Raw genomic sequence first — 27,200 nt, 5'->3', positions numbered from 1 at the left:
TGGCAGATGGGAAGGGAATTTTAGGGGACACAGGATCTTTTGATTGCCTTTGAAATACTAAAGGCTGTCACTGAAGGTAAGTCTGTTTTAGCTGTTTTAGGATATATCTAAGGGGTGATAATGGGACTGAACAAGAAAAAATACAGTGAGTCTTCCAAAAGTAACCTCCCAAACTTTACCAAATTCTCCCTGGAGAGAGTTGGGGAAAGGGAGAATAGGGAATTGTATTAAACCAGGGGGTCCTCAAACTACAGCCTGTGGGCCAGATGCAGCAGCTGAGGACAATTATCCCCTCACCTAGGGCTTTATTTAAAGGCCCACAAAACAAAGTTTTTGTTTTTGCTATAGTCCGGCCCTCCAACAGTCTGAGGGACAGTGAACTGGCCCCCTATTTAAACAGTTTGAGGACCCCTGTATCCTGCCAAAGGCTTCTAGAAGCCTTTTCCTGGGAGCTATTAGGTGAAGGCTATTAGGTATTTTCATCGGCTGTTCCTCATACACAGAATGCTCTCTCTCTTCAGTTCTACCTCCAGGTTTCCTTCAAGAACCCACCCAAATCTTGCTTTCTTACACTGAGGCTTTCCCAATCTTTAATTCTAGTAACTTCTCTTTGTTGATTATAGTATTTCCTATTTATCCTGTACTGTTTATAGCTTGTCTGTATATAGTTGTTTGTGTGTTTTCCACCTATAAGTTTGTGAACTAATCAAAAACAGGGGCTGTCTTCTGCATTTCTCTGTATCCTCAATGCTTAGCATAGTACCTGGTATATAATAGGATCTTCACAAACATTTATTGACTCACTGACAGGATGAACATATCTGGACTTCACATGCTTCCTTCAACTCTACCCCTGCTGTCCTTGACTAAGCATAATTCTGTAGAACTGACCATTTCTTTGATCTTTACCTCCAAACCTTCTTCTGCATACTGTCATAAGACTCCCAGATGTCAAAATTGCAGAGCCAGTCCTCACTATGCCCAAGGTCTTTTTCGTTGTTCTTTAGGTTAATTATAATTTTAACACTTCTAATTTATAGCCACATATATCACCAGAAGAATTCAGGTTAAAGAAATAGTCTTTTGCAGCAGCATGCCAGTTTGGGATCATTTCTAGAGTCCAATCAAATCTAATCTTTTCACCAATCAATTAAAAAACTATTATTAAAGTATATCTATGTACTTACTAGACAATGTGCTAGACCCATTGGTACCAAGAACAACCCCTGCTTTAAGGAGCCTACATTCTATAGCTTCTATATGGTGTATTTAACCTCTGGCGGAATGTACATTCCTTGAGAGTAGGGCTTTTTAAGCAAATATGAAAACTAATACTAACTTTCACTACATGCTTACTGTGCAAGGCTCTTATGTGCTAAGTGCTGAGGATTTAATCTCTCACACACACAAGTTTGCTGAATGGAATTACAACCAAAGATAAAACTCCCTTCCATGTCAAACATCACATCATTTGGGTAATTGAAAGACTTTTCTCTCTGTCAATTGAAGTGATCTCTATTGAATGACTAACCAATAAGGCAAGAGTCTGTCCTAGGAAGGAAAGATATAATGTCTAACACTGGTAGTAGAATTACAAACAGAATTTCATCTGGAACACTGGAATATACTGATTGGTAGCTCATTACCATCCAAGTTGGCCACTTTAGGTCAATTGATTAGAACACTATTTTAATGAGGTCAGTGTTGTCAGTTCAGTCTGTGGACTGGTCAATTAATTTGTCTGCTGTCTGGACCCTTACCCTTGCCTGGCTAACTTATAAATGTAGGCCCATGGTTACACAGCATAGCAAGAGTATAAATGATTGAATAGGAATCAATCCTTCTGATGGTATAAGAGAATATAATCCTAAAAGTAAGTAGCATAGAAAGCAACTAATCAAGTTCCCCAGATATATTTCTGGGCTTCCTAGGGTCTTGTTCTTATACTTGTTTTTATTTTCTTCCAGACCCATTATGATACTATGAATTGTTGTGAGAAATGATTCATTTGGACCTCTACTTTATTCCAATCAGTATTAATCAGTTTGATGTTTTATACAAATTATATAAATATAAATAAATATGTTTTATATAAATCATATAAGGATTATCATCCTTAGGTATAAGAAGATAGGTTCTTATAGTAGTTCTTTACAATGGACTCAAATGTTAATGTAATGTTCATTACCTGTTTACCAGTTATGAAGCTCACTTGCACAACCCCAAGAATGCTGACAAAGATATCTCCAATCTGTTTTACTCAAATTCTATGTCCAAATCCTGCATGGGGGTAATGAGGGTGGGAGGAAGGAGATGCCTTGATTCTTTGAAAAGTCCTTCAACTTGTTTTCATAAATCTGGACTTTTCTCTTGTGTCCAATATGAACAGGTAACCATCCTATGACCATCCTTCACCCAAGCCAGGATCCCCCAGATGACACACCATTTTTGGTTTTCAAGAAGAAGGTCTGTCAACTAATGACATTCGATATTTTAAGCTGTTTTTGCAAATTTGGGTAATCAAATCTTATAAAATAAAAAAAAAGCAAGGTTCTAGAGACCCGTTTACCTCAGATTGTAAGGAAAATCTGAGGTCCACTTTAATAAAGAGTATCACTGGCTCAGAGCTCTGCTTTTTCTTGGAGATTGGACAATTATAATCCCCATGCTATTTTGATCATTAAGAAGTATTTGTTGTTTTTTAAATATGTTGTCAAGTATATTGAATTCTTCCATGAAAAAGTATCAACTAATACATAAGTAAATGTCATTTTAGGATACAGTGAAAAATAAGGAATAGAGCACTAGTCTTGGGTTTAGGAAGATCTAGATTGAAGAAGACTTACTCTCTATATAACACTAACCTCTCTGAGCCAATTTCCTCATCTCCAAAATAGAGATAATAATAATAATATCCATCTCACAAGGTTGTTGAAAAGATCAAAGGAAATAATGTTTGTAAAAATTTTGCAATGTGAACTATTACCACTTAAGAAATTTGGTCCAAAAATAAACATAGAAAAAAGCTTGCTATTTGAATGCACAATGGCCTCCAAAAGCCAAACTTGTAATAGGGGCCTCTTTCTTGCAGATATACAATCTTCAGGCTATTTTCCAAATGGCCACAAAAGCAAACAAGGAGTTCTTGGCACGTTTCAGCAACATTGACATCAGTGGGTTTTTTTTTTTTTCTTTATATGCTGTTCTTTTTAGTTAAGAATGTTCAGATTCATAATAGAATAATGGAGGGTTGGGTTCAAAAGCACAGAATCCCAACTCAGTTGAGGAAAGGTAACATTAGTTTTTCAGAAAGTCAGACTCCAAACGCACTTTACTCATATAACCCCCTCACACTTTGCCACCTGAAGCAATTAGACAAAGAATTTTTTTCTAAGTAGAAGAGGACACAAAGAGATTTGTTACACTATCAGACTTGATCTGTCTTGCAAAGGCAAGCCAGTCCTATTTTATTTTTCTTAGAGTATACAGCACTGTCATTCAACTAGACCCAAAAAACATTTATTGAGTGCAAATGTCTGAATCATAGTGTGAGATCCTATGCAAGAGTTCTAAATTCTAATTCAAGGAGTGAGGATGGAGGGATCCATAAACTTAAATTTTTTTTCTGATAATTGTATTTCAGTATAATTGGTTTCCTTTGTATTCCTGTGTCATTCATTTACTTCTTTTCGCATTTAAAAACATCATTCTGAGAAGGATTTGCACTAAAGTGGTCTGCCAAAGTGGTCCAGGATGCCAAAGAGTTTTTTAAATTATTATAGCTTTTTTTACAGAACATATGCATGGGTAATTTTTCAATATTGACCCTTGCAATCACTTCTGTTCCAACTCTTTCCTTCCTTCCCTCCACCCTCCCTTAGATGGCAGGCAGTCTCATACATGTTAAACATGTTAAACATGTTAACTAAACATGTTAAAGTCTATCTTAAGCACAATATATGTGATATCAAAGAGTTAACAAGAACCTCTGCCCTAAAGGTACAAAGACAAAAAGTAATTTTTTTACATGTGAGGAAAAAATTCAAAACACAAATGTCAGGGATAAGACATGAATCAGACAACATATATAAAGAACATTTATTCTTAAAGTTAGAAGACCCAGATTTCAAATTTACTAATTGTGTGAACCTGGGCATATTGCTAACAGTCTCACTGAACCTATTAAATATTATATATAAAATAAAAATTCCAATGTTGACATTACCTGCCTCACAGGGTCTTTGGGAGGAAAGTACTATGTAACTAATTGTGAGCTGCTTTCAGAACAACTCCATAATACAATTCTACATTTTTAATTGATATTTTTCTTTCCCAATGCAAACATTTCTTTTTTTGGCTTGGGAACAAGCACAAAATGAAAACAAAGTCTCTTCCAAGTATTTCTAGAAAGCAAAGGGTGCCTTATGTCGTTTTCAGCATGACTTCCCATCCGCCTAACCCTTTTCTTTATGGGTTACTAACAAGTATATGAATAATTAAGAGAATAGGACTAGCTATCCTTTTATAACAGGGATTCTTAACCTGAGGTCTGTGAACTTTAAAAAAAAATATTTTGATAACTGTATCTCAACTTAATTGTTTTCTGTGTTAATCTTGTGTATTTTATTTTTCATTTAAAAACTTAATTCTGAGAAGGGGTTCTTAAGCTTCCCTAGATACCCTGAGGGATCTATGATACAAAAAAAGATTAAAAACTTCTACTTCAGAAAAATGAAGTCATGGTTGTGTCTCTTCTGACACGGGTGTAAGTAAATCAGCCACAGTAGCACAGACATACTCAAGTACAGAGAAGACCCTAATGCCTCTTTGTTAATAGGCATTAAAAATGTGTTAAAAAAAAAAATTTACAAGTAGATGAATTAAAGGAACTAAAAACAAACAAGTGATATTGTTAATAGGAAATGAATTTCCAAATATATACAGTTTTGATCAGAAACTTCTACACCTAGAAAGATGTGTAAAAAATCCTCTTGATATCACTAACCACTCTTGGCTTATTCTATGGGAACTGTTCATCAAGTTTTCCTGGGTTGGCCAGATTTCTCACTGAGTTGGTCTTTTGTTTTTAACAAGTAGCACTCAGTGTCATCCCATTAATTTATTCATGACTAAGAATTCTATATTAATCCAATCATTTTTTAAGAAAGATATGTTCAAATCAAATTAAAACCTGTTTGTATTTAGCTTAACCTGGCTATTTGAACAGCCATCATAAAAATGCCATGTAATGAAAAAGCGTTACTTCTGCCTCAAAAAACTTGAATAGCTTTCCAGTGCTTACAGGATAAAATGCAAATTTGTCAGTCCTAGTAATCAAGACTTTTCACTGTCTAAGCTGTAATATATCTATTCTCCACCTCATGTAACCAGTAAACTTGTTCCCCCACTTTTTGTTCAGTCATGTCCAACTCTCTGTAACCTTGTTTGGGGTTTTCTTGACAAACATATTATAGTAGTTTGCCATTTACTTCTCCAACTCATTTTACAGATGAGGAAACTGAGGCAAACAGGATGAAGGGAATTGTCCAGGGTCATAGCTAGTAAGTGTCTGAAGCTGGATTTGAACTCAGAAAGATGAGACTTCAGACTCAGCATTCTATCTAATGGGATACCTAGCTGTTCCAACTCCTCTACAGAAAGTCTCCAATTTAGCCAGGTTGTTCTCTTCACTGATCTTAGAATAGCTTTATATTCTGGTAAATAAAGTGCTAAGCATCTTTAAGTATTAAATTTAATAAAAAATAAATTAAATTTAAGTATTAAATCATCTTTTAATACTTGCTAGCTATGGAATCATAGGTAAGTCACTTAATCTCTCTGAGACCTAGTACACTCCATTCTACTTATCTATAAAATGAGAATAAAATGATTCTGAAGATCAAATCATTTTGCAATTCTTAAAGGGACCTTTTAATGTCGGTTATATTATTAACTTATGTTCAATTCCACATCCAAATTTTTGTTTGGCAATAGCCATGTTTGAATTATCCTTCTCTTCTTCCTATATAAATGTCATCCATCTTTCAAAGGAGAACCCAAGTCTGACACTGGCTTTCTTGGATTTCTCAATCCCACAATGACTGTTTCCTTTTAAGCTTTATATCACTGTGTGTCTGATTCCTCTGGGTATTTATCAATCTACTCCCTCTCACTGTACTTACTAATTGTGTGACCTTGGGTAGTGATGTGCAGTGAGAAGTTCTGTCTCCTACACCTCAGTAAATGCTAGAGGGCAGAAAATGTTTTTAGGCTTCATTTGTATCCTTCATAGCATACTGCTAGGCAAAGAATCAAAGGACTAAAAAAAAAGGACTGAATATTGATTATTGATATGTGGAAAATGGAAGCTAGGATACACAATGATGTAGCAAGGAAGGAGTTATATAGAAGCTGTGCTTATGAAAATAAGAATCCATGAATTTCAAGTGTCACCTCAAAATGGTCTGCATTATATACTTTACAAAATTAATTCAACGATTCTCTAATTTTGGGATTCCTCATTTTGAGATTTGGGAATTCCTAAAGGTCCATGAGGCCTCTAGATCTGAAGATCCATTGGGTCAAAATTATTTTTTAAAAAATTCTATGATGTTATGATATTTAATTCAAAATAGCAATAGATATAGTCTACACCAACCAAAACTCTTTGGGGATATGGGTCCTCAATAATTTTAAAGAATGTAAATGACCCTAAAACCAAAAGCTCCAGAACTAACAATTCTTTTATTTCTGAATCACCCAGATTAAATCTTTTTCTATGAGTTTAAAAAAAAAAAAACATACAGAAGAGATTTGACAACAATGAAAAATCCATTGACAAGTTTTCTACAGATAGATTTGGTACTTACAAGTCAGCAATACATCCAGTTATTAGATAGCCAAAGATTAGACCAACCAGTAAGGAAAACTTAGCAATATGGACCTTCCAGGCAGAGTCACACACAAGATCCCACTAGAAAAAAGGGAAAAAAATAGTATTATGAAATAAATACCCAAGAATAGTATTTTTATTTTATCAAAGGAGCACAAGTACCAGACTTTATCATCATTCAATTTCAACTTTTTCTGACATACCCTTTTAGTATCCTCTTAAATGATGGAAAAACTCGGGAAAGAAAGGTTAATATGTACACAAAGGAAAATAACCTTTTACCTATAATAGAGGGACAGATGATTAAAACATTTAAATGATTTTATCATTCAATTTGCATTTCCTGTGTTATAAGTGCCATGAAGACATATAAACAAGTGAAGGGGAAATATTCACACAGGCTAAGATTAAGATATTTTAAATTGTCACAAAAAATTCTATATATCCACATGTGAGGCAAGTTTTGCTAAAACACATCTAAATAGACAGCATATGTCATGATAACTTATCAGGGAAAGGATTATGAGAAAATAATATAAGCACCATAATATGCTTTTTCAATCCTCAAAAAAGTTCAAAATTTTTTATTTGTTTTAAGAATAAAAGGATGATGTCAGATTGGCTAGAATGACAGAGAAAGATAATGTGGAATGTTGGAGATGTGGGAAAACTGGGACACTGATACATTGTTGGTGGAATTGTGAATACATCTAGCTATTCTGGAGAGCAACCTGGAACTATGCTCAAAAAGTTATTAAACTGTGCATACCCTTTGATCCAGCAGTGTTACTACTGGGCTTATATCCCAAAGAGATACTAAAGAAGGGAAAGGGACCTGTATGTGCATGAATGTTTGTGGCAGGTCTCTTTGTAGTGGCTAGAAACTGGAAACTGAGTGGATGCCCATCAATTGGAGAATGGCTGAATAAATTGTGGTATATGAATGTTATGGAATGTTATTGTTCGGTAAGAAATGACCAGCAGGATGAATACAAAGAGGCTTGGAGAGACTTACATGAACTGATGCTGAGTGAAACGAGCAGAACCAGGAGATCTTATACACTTCAACAACAATACTATATGATGATCAATTCTGATAGACGTGGCCATCTTCAGCAATGAAATGAACCAAATCAGTTCCAATAGAGCAGTAATGAACTGAACCAGCTACACCCAGCGAAAGAACTCTGGGAGATGACTATGAACCACTACATTGAATTCCCAATCCCTCTATTTTTGTCTGCCTGCATTTTTGATTTCCTTCACAGGCTAATAGTACACTATTTCAAAGTCCGATTCTTTTTGTACAGCAATCTGGACATGGATACATATATTGTATTTAACTTATACTTTAACATATTTAACATATATTGGTCAACCTCCCATCTGGGGAAAGGGATTGGGGGGGGGGGGAGGAGAGGAAAAGTTGGAACAAAAGGTCTTGCAATTGTCAATGCTGAAAAATTACCCATGCATATATCTTATAAATAAAAAGCTATAATAAAAAAAGAATAAAAGGATGACAAGCTAATAGAATTGTTTTTCTATTTTAAAAATTGTATTGATAGTTTCTATTTACAAACACCTTAGCTTACAAATGTATTACTTCCTCCTTTACTCCTATCCAGTGAGCCAATCTTGTACTCAAAAAAGGAATATGAGCAATTCAGCAAATTAACCAGGCCATCAACCAATAATAAAATGTTTAATATTTTAATCACATTCTTAGCCTAGAATATAAACTCTTCTTGAGACTTAGATCACTTCCTATTTTTGTGTGTAATTATCCCTTCTACATCAGGATGTCAGGGCTACAGTATCCCCATGATCTGGAAAATCCATGTAAAAAAAATGGCCCTCCCTTTGTGCCAGAGAAATCTTAATTATTATGGTATTAAAAGATACAATATGTTGCTACCATACAATAATATGCATATATTTTGTGCATTTCTAAATTTGTAAACTTTTTCTATGTTGTCTAAAGTTTCTGAAAAATTCCCCCAAAATTTTCATTTAATTTCTAATGTCAACCTGTGATATATTGAAAACACAATGGGGAAAATCGAGATGCAAAATGGATAATCCTATTTTAGTGGCCAGCTCATAATAGTAATTTAATAAATGTTTATTCAATGATTAATAATTATAAATTGCTTTCCAGAATTTTATATAGCCAATAATTCCTCACCTCTGTAAAAAATTGGAGGGAGGCAAATATTCTCATTTCTTTTTCAGGAATGACAGTCATTATAATTAGAAAATGTTCATTTTTGCTTTTAATCTTTCATTTATATTATAATATTATATCATATTATAATATTATATTTATATTATAATAGTCATTGTACAGTTTTTCCTGTTTCTGGGTCTTTGACCTTCTTGGCACATATGTCAGACAGGAGGATCTTTGGGTTCGAGAATATGAATGTTTTAATAATATTTTTAGCTTATAATATAATTCCTAGAGAGCAAGAACTGGTTGTATTTTTTTTCAATCTTTGTATGATCAGCTTATAATCGTGTTATGATTAAGGCTTAATAACAACTTGCTGAATATTAACCATTTGCAAAATGGTTAGATCACTTTATGGCTCTACCAATAATGTGTAGTTTGTTCATTTATAATCCCTCCAAAATTTATTTTTGCCATATTTTATCCTCTTTGCCAATTTAATGGTGTGAGGTAAAACTTCTGTTGTTTTGATGTGCAATTATCATTAGTTACCTGGAATAATTATTTTGTAGTTCTGATAATAATTTACAATCTTTTTGAGAATTATTTTGTTCAAATTCTTTGGCTACTTAATGGTGTTACAGTAACTCTGTCTTGTAAATGGTTTTCTTAAATATTAGAAATCAGCTAGCTAGCTAATTAGACAGAGAGAAGGAACATTTATTAAGCATTGACTTTAACATGCTAGTCACTGGGCTAGATACTGGACATACAAATGCAAGCAAAAAGATAGTCTTTACTTTCAAGAATCTTACATTCCAGGGGAAAGAGAACACATAAAAGACAGATGAAAAGCTGGGGAGGTAGGTGAAGGAGGGGGGAAAAAAAAGAGGAGAAAGTTATATGTGTATACACACATTTCTAACACCATTAATTGTACTTACAACTTTCCATTCTTAAAATAACATTGCATTTCTTTGTTTCTTAGGTGACCATTGCTAAGTTTCTTCTATATTCTCTATATATATTCTATATTCCCAAATATTCTATATAGATATATCCATATAGATATATGTGCATATATTTTATATTCTATATTCCCAAACAAAACCAAGACAGAACCTAGTGATAATAGTAAAACTTTCTGGAAAATTTAGATTCACAGGGAAAAGGTCTTGGTGCTAGTGGTGGTGGGTAATGGGAAAAGGAATCTGTTTCTTTCAAATATACACAATTGAAGCAACTAGGCTCACACTCAATTGTCCTAGCAGTCCTTTGAGACTTGTTTTAGTGATAAGAATGATTTATAATTGGCATGTCAATTGCCAGCATGAAGATAGTGTGTGGACAGTGGATAGTGTGCCTGGCCAGGAGCCAAAAAGAATCATCCTTTTGAATTCAAATACAGTCTCAGATATTATTTGCTGTGTAACCTCGAGCAAGTCCCTTTGCTCTGTTTGTCTCAATTTCCTCATTTATAAAATGAACTGGAGAGAGAAATGGCAAATCATTCTAAATCTCTGCCAAGAAAACCCCAAATGGGGGTCATGAAGATGATATAAAAATGACTTATCAACAAGTGTATTAAAAATTCCCTTTTTAAAATCTCTTTACTATTTGTTACTTAGAAAACTTTTAAAATAATGTCTAGATAAGCTTAAACCTAAGCCTTTGTTCTAATAACCTCAAATTCTAAAATTAGTTGGTTTCAAATTACTGATATTTTTGTATAAATATGCCTTTGAAAATGAGAGCCAAGAATCAATTATTTAAAGAAAATACTCTAGAGAGACTATTTTAAAATGCAGTCCCAAACCATTTCATTATGTGTCTCTTCTCCCCTCTCTTAAGAACTTAGCTATGTGAGACGTGGATTCAAATCCTGGTTATGCACTTGGTGTCATCTTAAATTTCTGGCTTTCAATGAGTGCGTTGGATTAGATTGCAAAATTTCCTTCCAACTCTAAATCATATGAATTTATGATCTGACTACAGTTCAGTAGTATCCGACTCTTTGTGAATACTATTTAAGGTTTTCTTTAAAGATTCTGGAGTGGAATGAGAACTGTGGGGACTGAACGTAGATTACAACATAGTATTTTCACCTTTTTGTTGCTGTTTGCTTGCTTTTTATTTTTTCTCATTTTTTTCTTTTTGATCAGTTTTTTAATTTCTAAAGATTTTTATTTTCAAAACATATGCACAGATAATTTTTCAACATTAACCCTTGTGTTTGATATTGTGTTTCAGATATTTCCTTCCTTCCCCCACTTCCTCCCCTAGATGGCAAGAAACCCAATAAATGTTACACATGTTAAAACATATGTTAAATTCAAAACATATTTATACAATTTTCTTGTGCAGCATCTTTCTGGGTCTTAATTTTGGAAGGAGTAAGACTAGAGAGCAATCAATCAACAAACATTTATCAAGCATCTCGAATATAAAAAAGAGGCAACAGACAATCCCTCCCTTTAAGGAGCTTAGAATCTGATGGGGAAAACATGTAAACAAACTATGTAAAACACATTACATACAGGATAAATAGAAAATAATTTATACAAAGAAGTCACTGGAATTAAGAGGGTTTGGGGACAGGCTCCTGTAGAAAGTGAGATTTTAGTTGGGACTTAGAGGAAGGTCAAGATCTCAGTAATTGGAGTGTAGGAGAGAAAGAATTCCAAGTAGCTAAGAAAGCCAGAGAAAATGTTTTGTTTGTGGAACAAACAGGCAGGAGATCAGTGTCTTGAATTTAACAGTACTAGATGTAAAAAGACTGGAAAGATAGGAATAGGCTATAGAGGACTTTGAATTCCAGAGAATTTAGTATTTGATTCCAGAGGCAATAGGAGTCAGTGGAGTTTATTGAGTAGGGAAGTGATACAGTCAAATTTCTGTTTTAAGAAATTTATTTAATATCACAATTCAGGCCAGTTCAATAATCTTGTGATGAAGAGAGCCATCTACACCCAGAGAGAGAACTGTGGGAACTGAGTTTGGATCACAACATAGCATTCTCACTCTTTTTGATGTTGTTCATTTGCATTTTGTTTTGTTTTGTTTTTCATTTTCTTTCCTTTTTGACTTGATTTTTCTTGTGAACAAGAGAATTATATAAATGATTTTTATTGAAATATCAAAAAAGTAAATTTATATAATAAAACAACCAAAAACAAAAATTCATTTTAGTGGCTGAAAGAAGGATGAATTGGAGTGGGAAGAGACTTGAGACAGGCTGACCTATCAGCAGGCTATGGCAATAATCCATGCATGAGGTGATGAGAGCTTACACTGAGTGATAACAGTGTCAAAGGCAAGCAGGGATTATTAGGAAGACGGAGTAAAGGTGAATTTGACAGTCCTTGGCAATAACTTGGATGTGGTGAGGTAAGAGATAAAAGGGATCCAGAATGATTCCTAGATTGTGAGCCGGAAGGACTGTGAAGGTAGTGTTGTCTTTCACAGTGTGATAGGTAAGGTAGTGAGGGAGGTTTAGGGGGAAAGAAAAAAGATTCTTTCATCAGCAAATTGATAATTCTGTGATCTAGAATTCAAGAATTATTAATCTGGTAGCTTTGAAATTAAAAAAAAAACATGGGGGAAGGGTAACTACTTTAATATTATTAGTTTTTTTTTTTCATTTTATGTGTTTATTGAAGTTTTATGCATTTTAAATCATAATTCTGGTTTCATCAGACTGCCAAAGAGATACCCCCACAAAAAATGATTAAGGACTCCTGGATTAGATGAGTTCTGGTTCTCCACTTGCTCTAAATCTTATTAAAAATTCGCTGAAATCAAGCAATTAGATTAGGATTCTTCCTAGTAGGTAGTCAAAGCATCAAGAAATTGACTCTGGAGCATATGCAATATCATGTAAGGCTACAAGAGAATCAGAGAATTGTCATGGTGCTCGAGTACAAATGCCAAAGAATCCTAAGATTTTAGCCTTCCAATCTTCTGAGTCATTTACACATCTTCAACTTGGGGGGGAAAATAATACACCACAAACTATGGCTGTCTCACCGTTTTCAGAGAAAAAAATCTAGAGGCTCCATCCACCCTTGGGGATATGGAATAATTGCTTTGTGTCATTTGCAGTCAGTTCTTCCTCACCCCTCGGTTGTGTAAAATTAAGTTAAAGAGCAACTTATTTTTCTAGCTTGGCTTTAGCCATAGCTCCAGTGCTGTCTATCTGGCAAGAGTGTTTAATTACTTTAAAGAGGCTTTCTTCCCATCTGACCTGGCAGAGATATCATCATGCTGGTTAAGTAACAGTCATTATACCCTTATAACTGGAATGTTTATTTATTGATTAGTTACAGTATACATAGGGACTTTCCCATGCAGACAATTTAAAACTTCTCATGAGATGATCTTTTTTAGGAAGTCTTACCTGATCCTCTCCTCTCCTCCCCCCACCCCACTTTCCTTTTCCTCCTCAGATTTCCACGGAGCATTTTGTAGCTTATGTTCTGTAGCATACTTATTCATGTATATGCCATTTACCCCATAGTATACTGCAAACTCATACAGGGTAACTATTGTGTTGTTTTTAATTTATGTATTCCAAGTGTCTCATACATAACAGGTAGTCAATAGCTTTTTTAAAAAAATCAATTTTCAAATATTTCCTTCTTTAAAAAATGCATAAAACTTATAACAAAAGAAAACTTAAAAACATATACCAAATGATACTCTAGCCATTATTATCAAATCCATCCCTGGACCACTGATACTTTAGACTCTGTTCTTAAAACCACCCTGGACTCTCATATCTTGCCCAAGACTAGTCTCCAAGTCATTGACTCCCCTTTTATGTCTCCTCTAAGTTTAGTTTTCTTTTATAAGAATGTAAACTCCTTGAGGGTAAAGGCTGTCTTTCTTTCTAATATTTATATATTTTAGGATATAAAGTATCTAATTTGTAGAAATTATATATATATATATATATATATGCACATACACACACACATATATATAAATCTATAAAATTAAGTAATATTTAGATCACTTAGGACAGTGCCTGGCACATAGTAAGTACATAATTATGTTTGATCAGTCAGTCATTCATCAATCAAGTGTCCCTAATATCTTGAGAATGGTGTCATACAACGTAAGCAGAGTTATAAGAAAAGAAGACCTTTACATCTCTTCAAATTCAATAGATGGGAGCAGCTAGGTGACACAGAGAACAGACCCCCAGTCAAATCTGGCCTCAGACACACGACACTTTCTGCTGTGTGACCTGGGCCAGTCACAAGCCCAATTGCCTCAGCAACAGCAACAACAAAATCAGTAAATGGTGAGAACACTAGCACAGGAGAGATCAAAAATCTTAGAGGACCCTATATTTTGAGAAACTGAAAAATTATTAACTACTATAAAGGCTTAATCTCTGGATTAAAACTTTTGAGGTACAGTATTTATTTTTGAAAAACTAGATTTGTAATTTCATCCACATAGGAAGTTCCAGAAGAAGAATTTCCCTTACCAATGCAGATTTTCATAACTCATATTCTTAAAGACTTGCCTGAAGAGAGTATTTTGATGAGGAAGAATTTAACTATTCCTCCAGAAACAAAATTTTCAAAAAATCCACACTAGAAAATAAACCAATTCTCCTAGTACTCAGAACAATTAAAGTTATATTGTTCAGTGTTCTATTCCATTTTGTGTTCAAATAATCCTTTCTTCAATTCCTCCAGCTTGAATCTGGTGCCTGAGGCAAAAAAGAATGAAGACTTTTTTAGTAACAAATGACAGGTTTTGCTATCAAGTCCCAAAGATTCATACAGACCAAGTTTTTCTTTGCTGAGAATCTCACTTTCCCTTTTTATCCTTTAGTCCCCTTCACACCTTAGATCCTGGGCCTATCTCTCCCCAAATGCTCCATATCCCAAAATTTCTCATCCTCTTTCCTTCTTGCTGACTTCTTATTCTGCCCAAATTAAAATTCCTCCTTCTACCAACTATACAAATGCAATAAAAATGTAACTATCACCTACTTTACACAATGGACAGTGTTAGGAGACTCTATGGACATGCAATAAAATTTAGAAAAATACAAGGGGTCTCAAGTGGTTCTCTGAATATACCCTTGAGGAGAGCCATGAGATTTATCTTGTTAAGGTAATTTATACTACATTTGATCTTTTAAGAGGATTTATATTTTTAAAACACCATTTTATTAACTCATTATTGATGTGAGTTGAGACCCAAGATTATTTCTTTTTTGAATTTTAAGACAAATACACAACAAACAAATTAAACAAATTTAAGTTCACAATAACAACTTTCTTCTTACTTTGTAAAATGTAGGTTATTTCAAAAATCTCAGTGAGATTTTAAGCTTTCTTAGCTTAAAATTGCCCTGAGCATACCCTTGATTCAGCAGTGTTTCTATTGGACCTATATCCCAAAGAGATCTTAAAGGAAGGAAAGGGATTCACATGTGCAAGAATGTTTGTGGCAACCCTCTTTGTAGCAGCAAGAAACTGGAAATTGAGTGGATGATATCCCCATCAATTGGAGAATGACTAAATAAATTGCGTTATATGAATGCTACGGAATATTATTGTTCTGTAAGAAATGACCAGCAGGATGATTTCAGAAAGGCCTGGAGAGACTTACATGAACTGATGCTGAGTGAAATAAGCAGAACCAGGAGATCATTATATACTTCAACAACAAGACTATATTATGATAAATTCTGACGGATGTGGCTCTCTTCAGCAATGAGATGATCCAAACCAGTTCCAATTGTGCAGTGATAAAGAGAGCCATCTACATCCAGAGAGAGGCCTATAGGAACTGAGTGTGGATCACAACATAGCATTCTCACTCTATATGATGTTGTTCGCTTGCATTTTGTTTTTTTTCTCATTTTCTTTCCTTTTTGATATGATTTTTCTTGTGCAGCAAGAGAATTATATAACTATGTTTACACATATTGGATTTAACATATATTTTAATATGTATAACATACATTGATTACTTGCCATCTAGGGGAGAGGATGAAAGTAAGGAGGGGAAAATCTGAAACACAAGGCTATGCAAGTGTTGAAAAATTATCTGTGCATATATTTTGAAAATAAAAAGCTTTAAAAAGGATAAAAAAAGAAAAAAAGAAAAAAACTGCACTGAAACCTTTGGTACACTCTGTACTAATAAACAGAAGAATCCTAGGGATTTTCCTCCTCCCATTTCCAAAGAAAGGAAGTATAGTAGAGTTGAGTCAGAAGACTTGGTTGGGTTCAAGTCTCAGTTCAACATTCAATTATCTCACTTTTCTCATCTGAATGATTTTACATACATACACACACACACACACACACACAATCTCCAATCTCTAGGGTGGGGGAGAAGGGGAAAAAAGAAAAAAATTTACATGAGAACTATTACATATTTAAAAGGAATAGCAAGTCATACATAATAGATTTGTATTTTCATGTGCAATTCTTTTTGATTATACTATATAACAGAAAAGCTTCTTCTATTCCATAAATTAAAAATAAAATAAAATTTTAAAATATTTAAGTATTGATTTATTCTTCAAGTCTTTGTTGACACAGAGGACTAATGGTTCAGATTGTTTATGATACCTCCTCACTGCTTAAGTACAGAGGAAATCTTGATGGGAACTTTATTCAGCTGAATCAACTCAAGGAATTCTCAGCACTAATTTTTGTTAACTATCCTTTTGTTATGGCCAATTAAATCTCTTATTGACTGTAAATAACCTAAGAATATATTTCCCCCCACATTTAGGGATATTCTACAGAGGACCTAGTATCTTAACAAGGAGCTATTAACAATTACTTTTTGAATCAGGCCATTCAACCAGTTCTGAATCCATTCATTTATGTTATTGTAAATGCACCTTTCTATTTGTGTTAGAATAGCATGAAATGTTTTATCTAAACTTCTTCAAAACTATAGGTACATGTAATTTTTTTTTCACTTAAAGGTTTAGTAATTTGTCAAAAAATTAAGTCAGATTAGTCTGGTGTGAGCTGTTGATGAAGTTTTACTGGCTCTTTGTAAATTGCTTTCTTTTCTAAGTGTACCTCAGCTATCTCAACAATATTATTTTAGAATTTTCCCAAGAATCAAAATCATCATCATTACTCTTTTAGTTCTCTAGACTTAGCTTTTCTCTCTTGAAAAATCAAGATATTTGCCCTTTTCTAGTCTTGTTGGGCCTACATTTTCCCTGCTCTTTCACAGATCTTTGACAGCAGCACAGCAATCACATGGCCCAATTCTTACTTGAGAATATAAGTCATCATTGTACAGAGCAACAAGATTATACGATGATCAATTCTGATAGATGTGAAAACAGTTTTCAACATTCATCCTTGCAAAACCTTATGTCCAATTTTTTTCTTCCTGTTTTCCTCCTACCCCTTGCCTAGATGGCAAGTAATACAATATATGTTAAACATGTATAATTCTTCTATACATATTTCGACATCAAATCAAAAAGGAAAAAAATGAGAAAGAAAACAAAATGCAAGCAAACAACAAAAAAAAAAAAAAAAAATGAAAATACTATGCTGTGATCCACACTCAGTCCCCACAGTACTGTCTCTGGGTGCAGATGGCTCTCTCTATCACAAGACCATTGGAACTGACCTGAATCATCTCATTGTTGGAAAGAGGTAAGTCAGTCAGAATTAATCATTAATCTTGCTGTTGCTGTATACAGTGTTCTCTTGGTTCTACTCATTTCACTCAGCATCAATTCATGTAAATCTCTCCAGTCCTTTCTGAAATCATCCTTCTAACCATTTCTTATAGAACTCTCATTCAACAATAACATTCATATGTCATAACTTATTCAGCCATACTCCAACTGACGGACATCCACTCAGTTCCAGTTTCTTGCTACTACAAAAAGGACTATTATAAACATTTTTATGCATATATTTTGAAAATAAAAAACTTTTTAAAAAATTTAAAAAAGAGAATCACCCTAGCCAGGTACTTAAATTCATTAATCTGTGCTATGAGTATTCTCTTTAAAATCCCTTGATAATTTTTTTACATCATCATTTCTAGTATAAAAGTCTTCATTGTCAAAGAAAATAAAAACAAAAGAAAAATTTATAGTTCTGCCTTATCTCTGTCAGTAAATATTATGCTATCCATCCCAGTAAAAGGTTCTATCTTTTCTTTGATCTTCCTTTTTCTCATCCTCATAGTTATCTCCCTTAACCCCCTTGTTTTCCTTAGCTACCTTAATAAGTCTCAATTCATTTTCAGCATTAGTGTTTTTGACTCTATTTTTATGAGATCATGTTATGCGTATATTTCTCCTCCTTCATTTTTCCCTGCTTCATTCTTTGTATATCCTACTTTTTGCAGGACAGGGTAAAAGAAAATCTGACCTGCTTTGATTATATCCATATTCTATTCAGAAAAATCCCATTTTTTTTCTTCTCACTGAAATTGATTCCCTTGATATCTTCAGAATTTTACTAAATATCTTCCATTGCCCCTGTATTGCCTTCCCCTATCAAATTGTAGCCCATGGGATCTTACCTGTCCTTCTTCTGATCCCTTTGAAAACTGCTTTCCCAAAATCTAATGTGTTTACTAGTCTGTGCCTACCCAGAGCAACTATTTCCTCCTTTTTAGGAAGAAGTGAATCAAGAATATAATTTTTCTTTCTTGATTACTTTTTTTAAGGATTAGATTATTATAAACACAAGAAGTTATTAGCTGATCAGTCTGAGTAACTGAATATCCTCTTCATTTTTATATGATATTTCTGTGCCATAGATATAAATCTATGCTTTCCAAAGTCACCCTTTTTTCTTCTTTTTGTCTAGGTATAATGACATATGTTTCTTACTTCTTTGACTGTTGCCTAAATCCTCATTACCATGTTTTTCCTCTCTCTCCACCTTATTGTTCTTGTTCTTGAATTTCCCATCTGAATATATCTTTATATCTTTATCCCATCTGAATATATCTTATCCCATCTGAATATCTCATTTATGTCCAGTGCTAACCATGAACTTCCCAATCTCCCCCTTTATTACTTATATTGTTTCTTTTAACCATGATATGTATATCCATACATTATCACTAAATTTAATCCTGCCTGGTGTAAGTGTTGCCTCCTTTTAATCAGATCTATTTCCTCTTGATTGTTCTTTAAACTTCAGGTTTTTGTGAGGCTGTACTACTTTCCCTTTTCTTGGGACTTATCTCCCAACAATTTTCACCAAATAATGAATCCTTATCCCAGAAAGTCTAGATCCTGTTCATTATGCTTTGGGATGACAAAGCAATCCTTTATAATGGTTCCTATAGTTTTGTGCTTTGGGACTGAGGGCAGGGAAAGTGCCATCCTAAGGAACATGTTCAAAACATCCACATTTGTCAAATAAAGTTACTAAATTTATTTGCTGCAGTAAATTGTATGTCTATTCTGTTCCATTGATCTACTTTTCTATTTCTTAGCTAGGAACAGATAGTTTTGATAATTACTGTCTTATAATATAGTTTAAGATCTAGTACTGCTAAACCTCCTTTTATTTTTTTTTTTAAGTCAGTGCTTTTGACATTCTTGACTTTTTGTTCCTTGAAAAAGCTCCCGGTGATTCAAATGGGGCTTCTTAACTATGCATTTAAACCCAAATCACTCTGGCTTTCACTGGTTAGCCAATAAAAGATCCCAGGCTTCACCAGCTTAGTGTTGATGGCTCAGAGTAAAAGTAAATAGCAACAGTTTCAGTTTGGACCAGAAACTCAGTAGATCATCCCCTCCCAAATTGATTATTTTGTGAAGGCAAAATAGGCCATCCTAAGCCTCAATTCTTACATAGCCTATAATTATTGAATGGGCGTTGCTTTACACAACTGAGACCTGGAAAGAGTACCTAGACCTAGTTCTTTCACTGCATCCATCACCTGCATTTTAATGTATGTCTTGACATGGGACTGTGATGACTCCAGAGAGATAAGGCTGATTTCTGCACAAATCTTGTCTCAAATCCAATTCACTTGCCAGTCAAGATATCACTTGTTTATAGATACAAACACTTAGTTATAAAGATATAACAGTCTTGATGTCATTCATCCTCTTTGAGAAGAATGAATGACAATAATATCTCCTCATCTATAAAACTGGAATATTTATGCTTGCACTTACTTTCCTCACAAGGTTGTTCTAAGAAAAGTGATTTATAATTGTGAAATGCTGCATGAACAAGTTATCATTAAAAAGGGATAACTGTACTCAGCTTCAGAAAAGTTGAAACCTTGGTATAGGCCATCCAAAAATGAACCTTGAGGGAATAGAATGATTGCTTCCTGTTGGCAAAGAAATATCCATAAAGATTCCTAAATGTCTGCATGTTCTTTTTAATTTCCTGGAGTTATTACCCTAGAATAGTGGTTTCAAAATCAAAGAGAAAGGGAATCCCTGCATACTGACTTAGAAAACCACAAGTTAACATTATCTATGTTGTATTTTTATTTATTTTGGTCAACATTTCCCAGTAATGTTTAAATCTGGTCCAGGATGCATTTGGGAATTTTGATGTTGGTGGGCAGCAGGTTAGACTATCATAGCCCAGCTGCTTTTTGGGTAGCAGGTAAATCTTTAGTACTCACTCTTTCTGTCTCTGTCCTTCTCTGTCTTTCTGTCTTTCTGTCTCTCTGTCTCCGTCTCTTCCTGCTCCCCCCCCCCAAAAAAAAAAGTGATTTGGGATTTTTGACAACTTTCCCTTGGACTTTCTGACAGGAAAGGCTGGCTGAAATCAGAGAGTAAAAGATCTTAAATGTTACACTGAAGTGTTTTTATTTCAATCTAAAAACAAAAGGAACCATTGAAAATTTTTGAATAAGATAGTAATACAGGCTAACATGTGTTAGGAAGATTATTTTGGAAACAATATGGGGGATGGAATAGAAAAGGGAGAAACTAGAGGCAATGTTGTGAGTGCAGTAATAGCTTCCTAACTGGTTTTCCTGTTTCAGAGTACACTCCAATCACAACTCTTTACCCTCACATTGCCTTGCGACCCAGTCTGGTAATCAAATATAACCCACTTTTGGAAAGTCCTTCTCTGAAAAGCCTAGTCCCCTTCTATCCCAACCATTTCTGCCATTCTTTGCAATTCTAGCCCACCAACATGAAAGTGATAAACTATGGAAATTTGAGACGACACAAATTACAAGATCGTGAAAGCAAAGATTCTATTTTATTTGAAGACGTATAGTGGAATACTGGGGAACTTATTTACTTAAGGAGAGGCAGGATGGAATTAAGGCTGAAGAAGACTTGAAGCCAGGAAGAACAGGATTCATTCAAGTCCTGCCTTTGACATATTCTGGCTGTGAGAACTGGCCAAATTGCCTAACCTCAGTATTCTGGTCAACTCTCTTAAGAATATGATTGTGGCAGCATAGGCCAGCCTCCATTGGGGAGGTGTCTTCTCATCCAGGAGTTCCCTATATCAGGTAATGACAGATGCAGTTCCTTTCCTGCTTTATTTGTCTACCTCTTTCTTCCTTCTCCCCTTCCTTCACAAATGACCAGTGCTTTCTTCTACCTCCTTTCATTAGACCTAAGAGTCAAAGGCTATGGGTCAATTTAATATGAAACAGTTTCAGAGATTAAGGCTAGGTCTATTTAGAAACCTAATTCCTAATCATTCAATAATCATGAGTAATGGGGGTTGAACTGGCCCTTGGGGATTAGCCAAAGAAGTCTGAGCTTGGGGTCTCTCCTGGGAATTTCTGGGAGCCCTGGGGACATGATGACTCAGTGTTTACACTTTTGGGGGGTGATGAATTTCCTGTCTGTTTTCAGCCATATGTAATCCCCTGGTGAAAGAATTTGTTGCTTTGGTATCACGAAGAAACCCTGAGTTTGGTCCTTCCCTTCTCTGTAAAAAGGCCAAAGGGGATAGGACATTGCATTTTTTTTTTTTTTTTTTTACATTTAATTCATTAGTATTTTTTGTAAGGCAATTAGGATTAAGTGATTTGCCTAGAGTCACACAGCTAGAAAGTGTTAAGGCTCTGAGACAAATTTGAACTCTGGTTCTCTTAACTTCAGTTCTATCCACTTTGCCATCTAGCTGCCCACAGGTGCTTCATTTGTTAAAAGGGGAGAGAGCTTCTTACTGACTTTCTCTTCCTTCAGCTCTACAGATAGAATCTACTAACTGAGACTTTCAAAGAAATCAGCTTGTCCCAGTAATATGATAACCACTCTCATGTGGCAGCTAGTATAGGGAGATTCCATTAGACAAGCTTGCTCCTTGGCCTCTAGTTCCCTTTTCTTCTTGGTGTTTACTTTCCAAATAAGTGATCAAGCATCAATACTGAGGTGTCTCCACTTGAAGGAATCCTTATGCATTTGAGAATTCCAGAAGTCCTAGATCCCTCAAGTGAAGCTGACCGGAAGGAAAGGGATATTTTTCATCAAAGAAGATAACCACTACCATGGTTGGCCAGAAGACAGACAATGAAAATGCTTAATAAACAGTTCTTCAAATTCCTTTGTTTTGAGAAAGTTTAGGTATGGGCCTTCTACTGGATCCTCATTTTAAGCTATTATGTCAGTGTTTACTGTGAGTTTTTTATGGTTGGCGTTTCTTTCACATGCAGAAATAAATACCTGTCCCATACCTGATTCATATTATACATTGAATAATTGCCTGGATACAGAACTTTGGATACAGTGCCCTGATAACATGTATACAAAAATATTTTTTTGTTGTTAGGCAGGTATTGTATAATCATTTCTTAAAAGCCCAACAGGACCGAAATAGTGGGCCAAGCAATGTGGGAAAATTCATTTTCATGTTTTTTTATATTTGTTTATGGACACCTGTTAGTCCTTCAAATTTTATGCATTTTCTGGGAGGTGCTTGTTGAAATGAACTGGATTGAAGATTATGTTTCTAGTTTTTGTAGAGCTTCTAACATGTAACTCAGCAGCTAAAGTATTAGTCTTTACATTAACCACCTGTATTTTTCCCACAGAAAACATATAGTAAACCAGCTGTTTGATGTATATTAAGTAGTCTGTTGTGGTGCTAGTGGAGGAACCTAATGACCATTTATTGCACTATATCTAGGAGAAAATGTTCTGGAATGTCAAAACAACACTTTGGGGACACCATATTGGTGTATAAATCGTAGATCACCCAGGCTGCTTTGTAAGCTACTGTATCCATCTCTTATCTCCTCTGTGGTCAGTTTGTAAGCATCTTGAGTTCAGAGACCTCACGGTAAACATCTTTGTGTCTCCCACAGAACCAGATGCACCATGTTGCACAAAGTATGTGTTCACGGGCTATCAGTGCCAAGTACAATACACGCTAAGTTAACCTAGGAAAGGTAAAACTTAAAAAGAAAACTGTAATAATTAATATCATCAACCCATTGCACCTGTGCCTCAGACTGACATATTCTTGGCTGCTGATGTCTACATCCCCTAACTCCAGGCTGCTGGAGAGTAAAAGGATACCAGCTGCTTCCATGGCCTCCATGGCTATGAATCATCCTCTCTGCTTTTAAACACTTGCATGCCTTCATCTGGATTCCTCATTGTTGAGTTTATTTGAGGTTAAGTGATGCATAAGGAGCACATTATGCTTACATTAGATGGCCTGGGAGCAAAACTGATTTTAACAACAAGCATTCAGGGAATGGATGGATGACTCAGGGAATTACCTATAGCTCCAGCCACTTGAACAAGGCATCTGGCCTAGGACAACAGTGTGACAGCTTATAGGCGATCTAGTGCCATGCTCTCCAGTCACCTGCAAGAAGCTGTACCAGTAATTTACATCAGATGCCATTACAGAAAATTAGAACAGCTGGAAAAACCAAACAGCTCCCGAGGATATAGCAAAGGGATGAGAAGCTCATCTTGTATTTATCTTACATGTAAAGCAACTGGGGAGCAGGGACCATGAATACCTTAGACCAATGTTATCAATGAGGACCCAAATAGCTATGATGGAAAGATACTTGAATCAATAAGGTAACTGACTGAAGAGAGGGAGGGAGGTTCACCAAGACAAGGTTATTCATTCAAAAAACAAATCTTGATATCTCTGAATCTTCCTTCAAATCCAACAAGTGGACTTGGGATTATTTCTTTTTTTAATTTTTACTTCTTATACTAATAAAATTTTAGTGAAGAAAGTAAAAAAAAAAAAAAAAAATTTCTCTCTGGTTCCCTGTTGACTAATAAGTCTTAGAATTACAGAAAACTTGGAGGTAAGATATTTCAACACTTTAAAGTATAAAATACTTTTTTTTTTTTTTTTTTTTTTTGCTGAGGCAATTGGGGTTAAGTGACTTGCCCAGGGTCACATAGCCAGGAAGTGTGAATTATCGAGACCAGATATGAACTTAAGTCCTCCTGACTTCAGGACTGGTGCTCTATCCACTGCGCCATCTAGCTGCCCCCCTAAAACACATTCTTGAATGTTTCCATCATTCCTAGAGATGATACTAAATTAAGTCATTTCATTGTGTACTTGAGAGAATTTTTTTTTATTTGATCTTAGCCCAGAAAAATATAACATTCAATAAAATACAGACCCTTAAACTTGGAATATGAATTATCATTATGGGTCTATCCAGGCCAATGAACTGAGGCCATGCCAGAATACCGTGTTCAGTTGTAGATGCCACATTTTTTGGAAGAAAATTAATAAATGAGTACATCCAGTGGAGAACCTCAAGATCTTGCCACACATAGGATGAAATTCATGACCAAACAAGGGAAAGAGAAGATTACAGAAAACAAACAACTTAGATTGCAAAAAACTAATACTAACTTTTAAAAATCAAAGCAACAAAAATGAGAAGGAAAGTTAGTTGGGCAAAAAAAAAAAAAAAAAAAAAAATTTTAGTGGCAAGTTTCTTTGATAAAGATTCCATGTCCAACATATAAAAGAAAGCAATTTAAATTCATACCAAGAGCCATTCCCTGAGACATAATTAGACAAAGAATATAAGCAGGCAATTCTCGAAAGAAGAAATCCAAGATATCAACAACTATATAAAATCATTTTAAATAATTACAAATCACTAATAGAGAAATGAAAATGAAAATAGATTCATCTCATATTTATCAAATTAGCGGATATGTCAAAGAAAACAAGTACATTAATGGAGCTATGAATTGGTCTAGCCATTCTAGAATACAATTTGGAAATATATCCAAGAAGACATTAAACTACTATTTCTAGAACAAAGAAACAAGAAAAGGGCCCATAGGAATAAAAATATTCATAGTAACTTGTTATTTAGTGGCAGAGCTAGAAACTAGATTGGTGCTCATCCTAAATGAGATATTTTTGCATGGTAAGAAATGATAAATGACAAATCCAAAGAAACTTGATAAGACTTGTATGAACTGAATAAAACCAGAACATTTGATATAATGACAACAATACAAAGGAAAAACATCTTTGACAGATTTTAAGAAGTCTGATCAATGTAAAGATCAACTACAATTTCAGAGTATTGATAATGAAACAAGCTATCCATCTCCTGACAGAATACAAAGAACCCCAAGAAGGAACATAAGACATACATTTTAGATGAGATCCATGAGAAAATTTATTTTGCTTCACTATGCATATGTGACGATTTTTTTTTCCCAAAGGGAATGGGATGTAGTTAATTAAGGTCCACCCCAAAATGAGAAAACAGAGAGAAGGACAAAAGGACTCACAGGTAAATCTTCAAAGTTAAATGTTGAACTTTAATAACTTAAAACTTCATGAAAACTTCGGAGATTTTCTTATAGATCTATCTTCCATGAATAGACTATGTATGGGTGTAGAATATTGGGGAATACGCTCAGATAAAGCTGATATGTTGATTGCCATTGCTTTGTTTCTTTTTTTAAATCTGTCATGGTATGGTATGGTATCATATGTCTTGCTGGGGTATGAATACATTTGGAAATGAAAGTAATATTAAAATTTTTCACCAAAAATTGTAAAAATTAAAAAAAAAAGAATTTTGCTATTGACCTTAAGGCAAAGGTTGATCGTCTGTTTTGGCTTACCCAGAAGAATAAGTTATCATTTTTATTTTGCTCTCTAAAAAAGTGACTAATTATATTCCCTCTAGGAAGTGTCACAAGGGAGTAGGAGAAGGAACACTGAACAAGAAATACAACCACCTGGGCTCTACTCCCCACCTCTGCTACTAACTAGCTGAGCTAAACAAATCACTGAACCTCTTTGCAGTTTTTTCTTCTGTAAAAGTAAAAATGATTGCCCTTCTATTTAAATTCTAGAATTCTATTTTGTATCAGTGGAATAAATTTGGTTGGCAGAATTAGGAAAATTTTACTTTAGTGAGTTGTGAAAATATCACAGAGGCAGGGGAAGGGCTTGCTACATTTCACTATTGGCTTCACTTGTTTTTTTCAATTCTCTTTCATCTTCAACTAAATTCACCAAAATTTCCAGTTCAGATCCCTTGGGCCCTTTTTATTTGACTTGCTCCTATTTATTTTGCTGGGGGGAAAAAAAAGACCAAAACTACATCTCCAAATGCAGATTTCTGGTTTTCCAACCACTGTATCAGTCTACAACTTCAAAGGCCACCAAAGAGCTATTTTCTTCACACAGTGAATTCCTTAGTATTTCAGCAAAATAAAGACCACAGGTGTAAGGGGAGAGTGCAAGACAAAAGCCAAGTAATTATGTACAAGGATATTCTTAAGAAAAGAAAGCTTATCTGCAATATTATTATTTAAACCAAAGTTCAAAGGCCTTTTATAATTCCTACCATTTCCTCTGAAGGACCTTAAGTAAATTTAATTTGAACCTGACCATTAATACACATGTTCCCAAAGACAAAATTGATGTTTTAAAAAACCATATATCAAATGACTACCTTACTCATATTTCCTTCCTTAAAAATAGGAACTTTAGTTTCTCTAAAAATAAAATGAATCAAAAAAGACCAAGTGAACTTAGAAAAACCTAGAAGCCAGGTTTGGGAAGAAAGCGGACTAGATTGAAAGAGGTCATTCTTAGTTTCCTACTACCCAAAACTACTTCTATTTTTGGCAGAGAAATGGGGGAAAGGGTAATGGCTCCTTAGAGGATTTTTTTTTTCCAGTTAGTC

At 34.5% G+C, this 27,200-nt stretch overlaps 1 protein-coding gene across 2 annotated transcripts in view; it reads right to left on the bottom strand.

Moving 5' to 3' along the window:
- The window catches only part of SLC22A23 (solute carrier family 22 member 23), a 264,081-nt gene that overhangs the window by 201,428 nt on the left and 35,453 nt on the right, over window positions 1-27,200 (bottom strand). For both annotated transcript variants that reach the window (XM_031946933.1, XM_031946932.1), the window contains exon 2: window positions 6,870-6,973. In XM_031946933.1, coding sequence (XP_031802793.1) covers window positions 6,870-6,973 — 104 coding nt within the window. The remainder of the gene's footprint in view (window positions 1-6,869; window positions 6,974-27,200) is intronic.

Source organism: Sarcophilus harrisii, chromosome 1 (assembly GCF_902635505.1).
Source record: "Sarcophilus harrisii chromosome 1, mSarHar1.11, whole genome shotgun sequence".
Taxonomy (NCBI): Eukaryota; Metazoa; Chordata; class Mammalia; order Dasyuromorphia; family Dasyuridae; genus Sarcophilus; species Sarcophilus harrisii.
The sequence above is the reverse complement of the archived record's forward strand: the minus strand, read 5'-3'. Positions and strand labels throughout refer to the sequence as shown.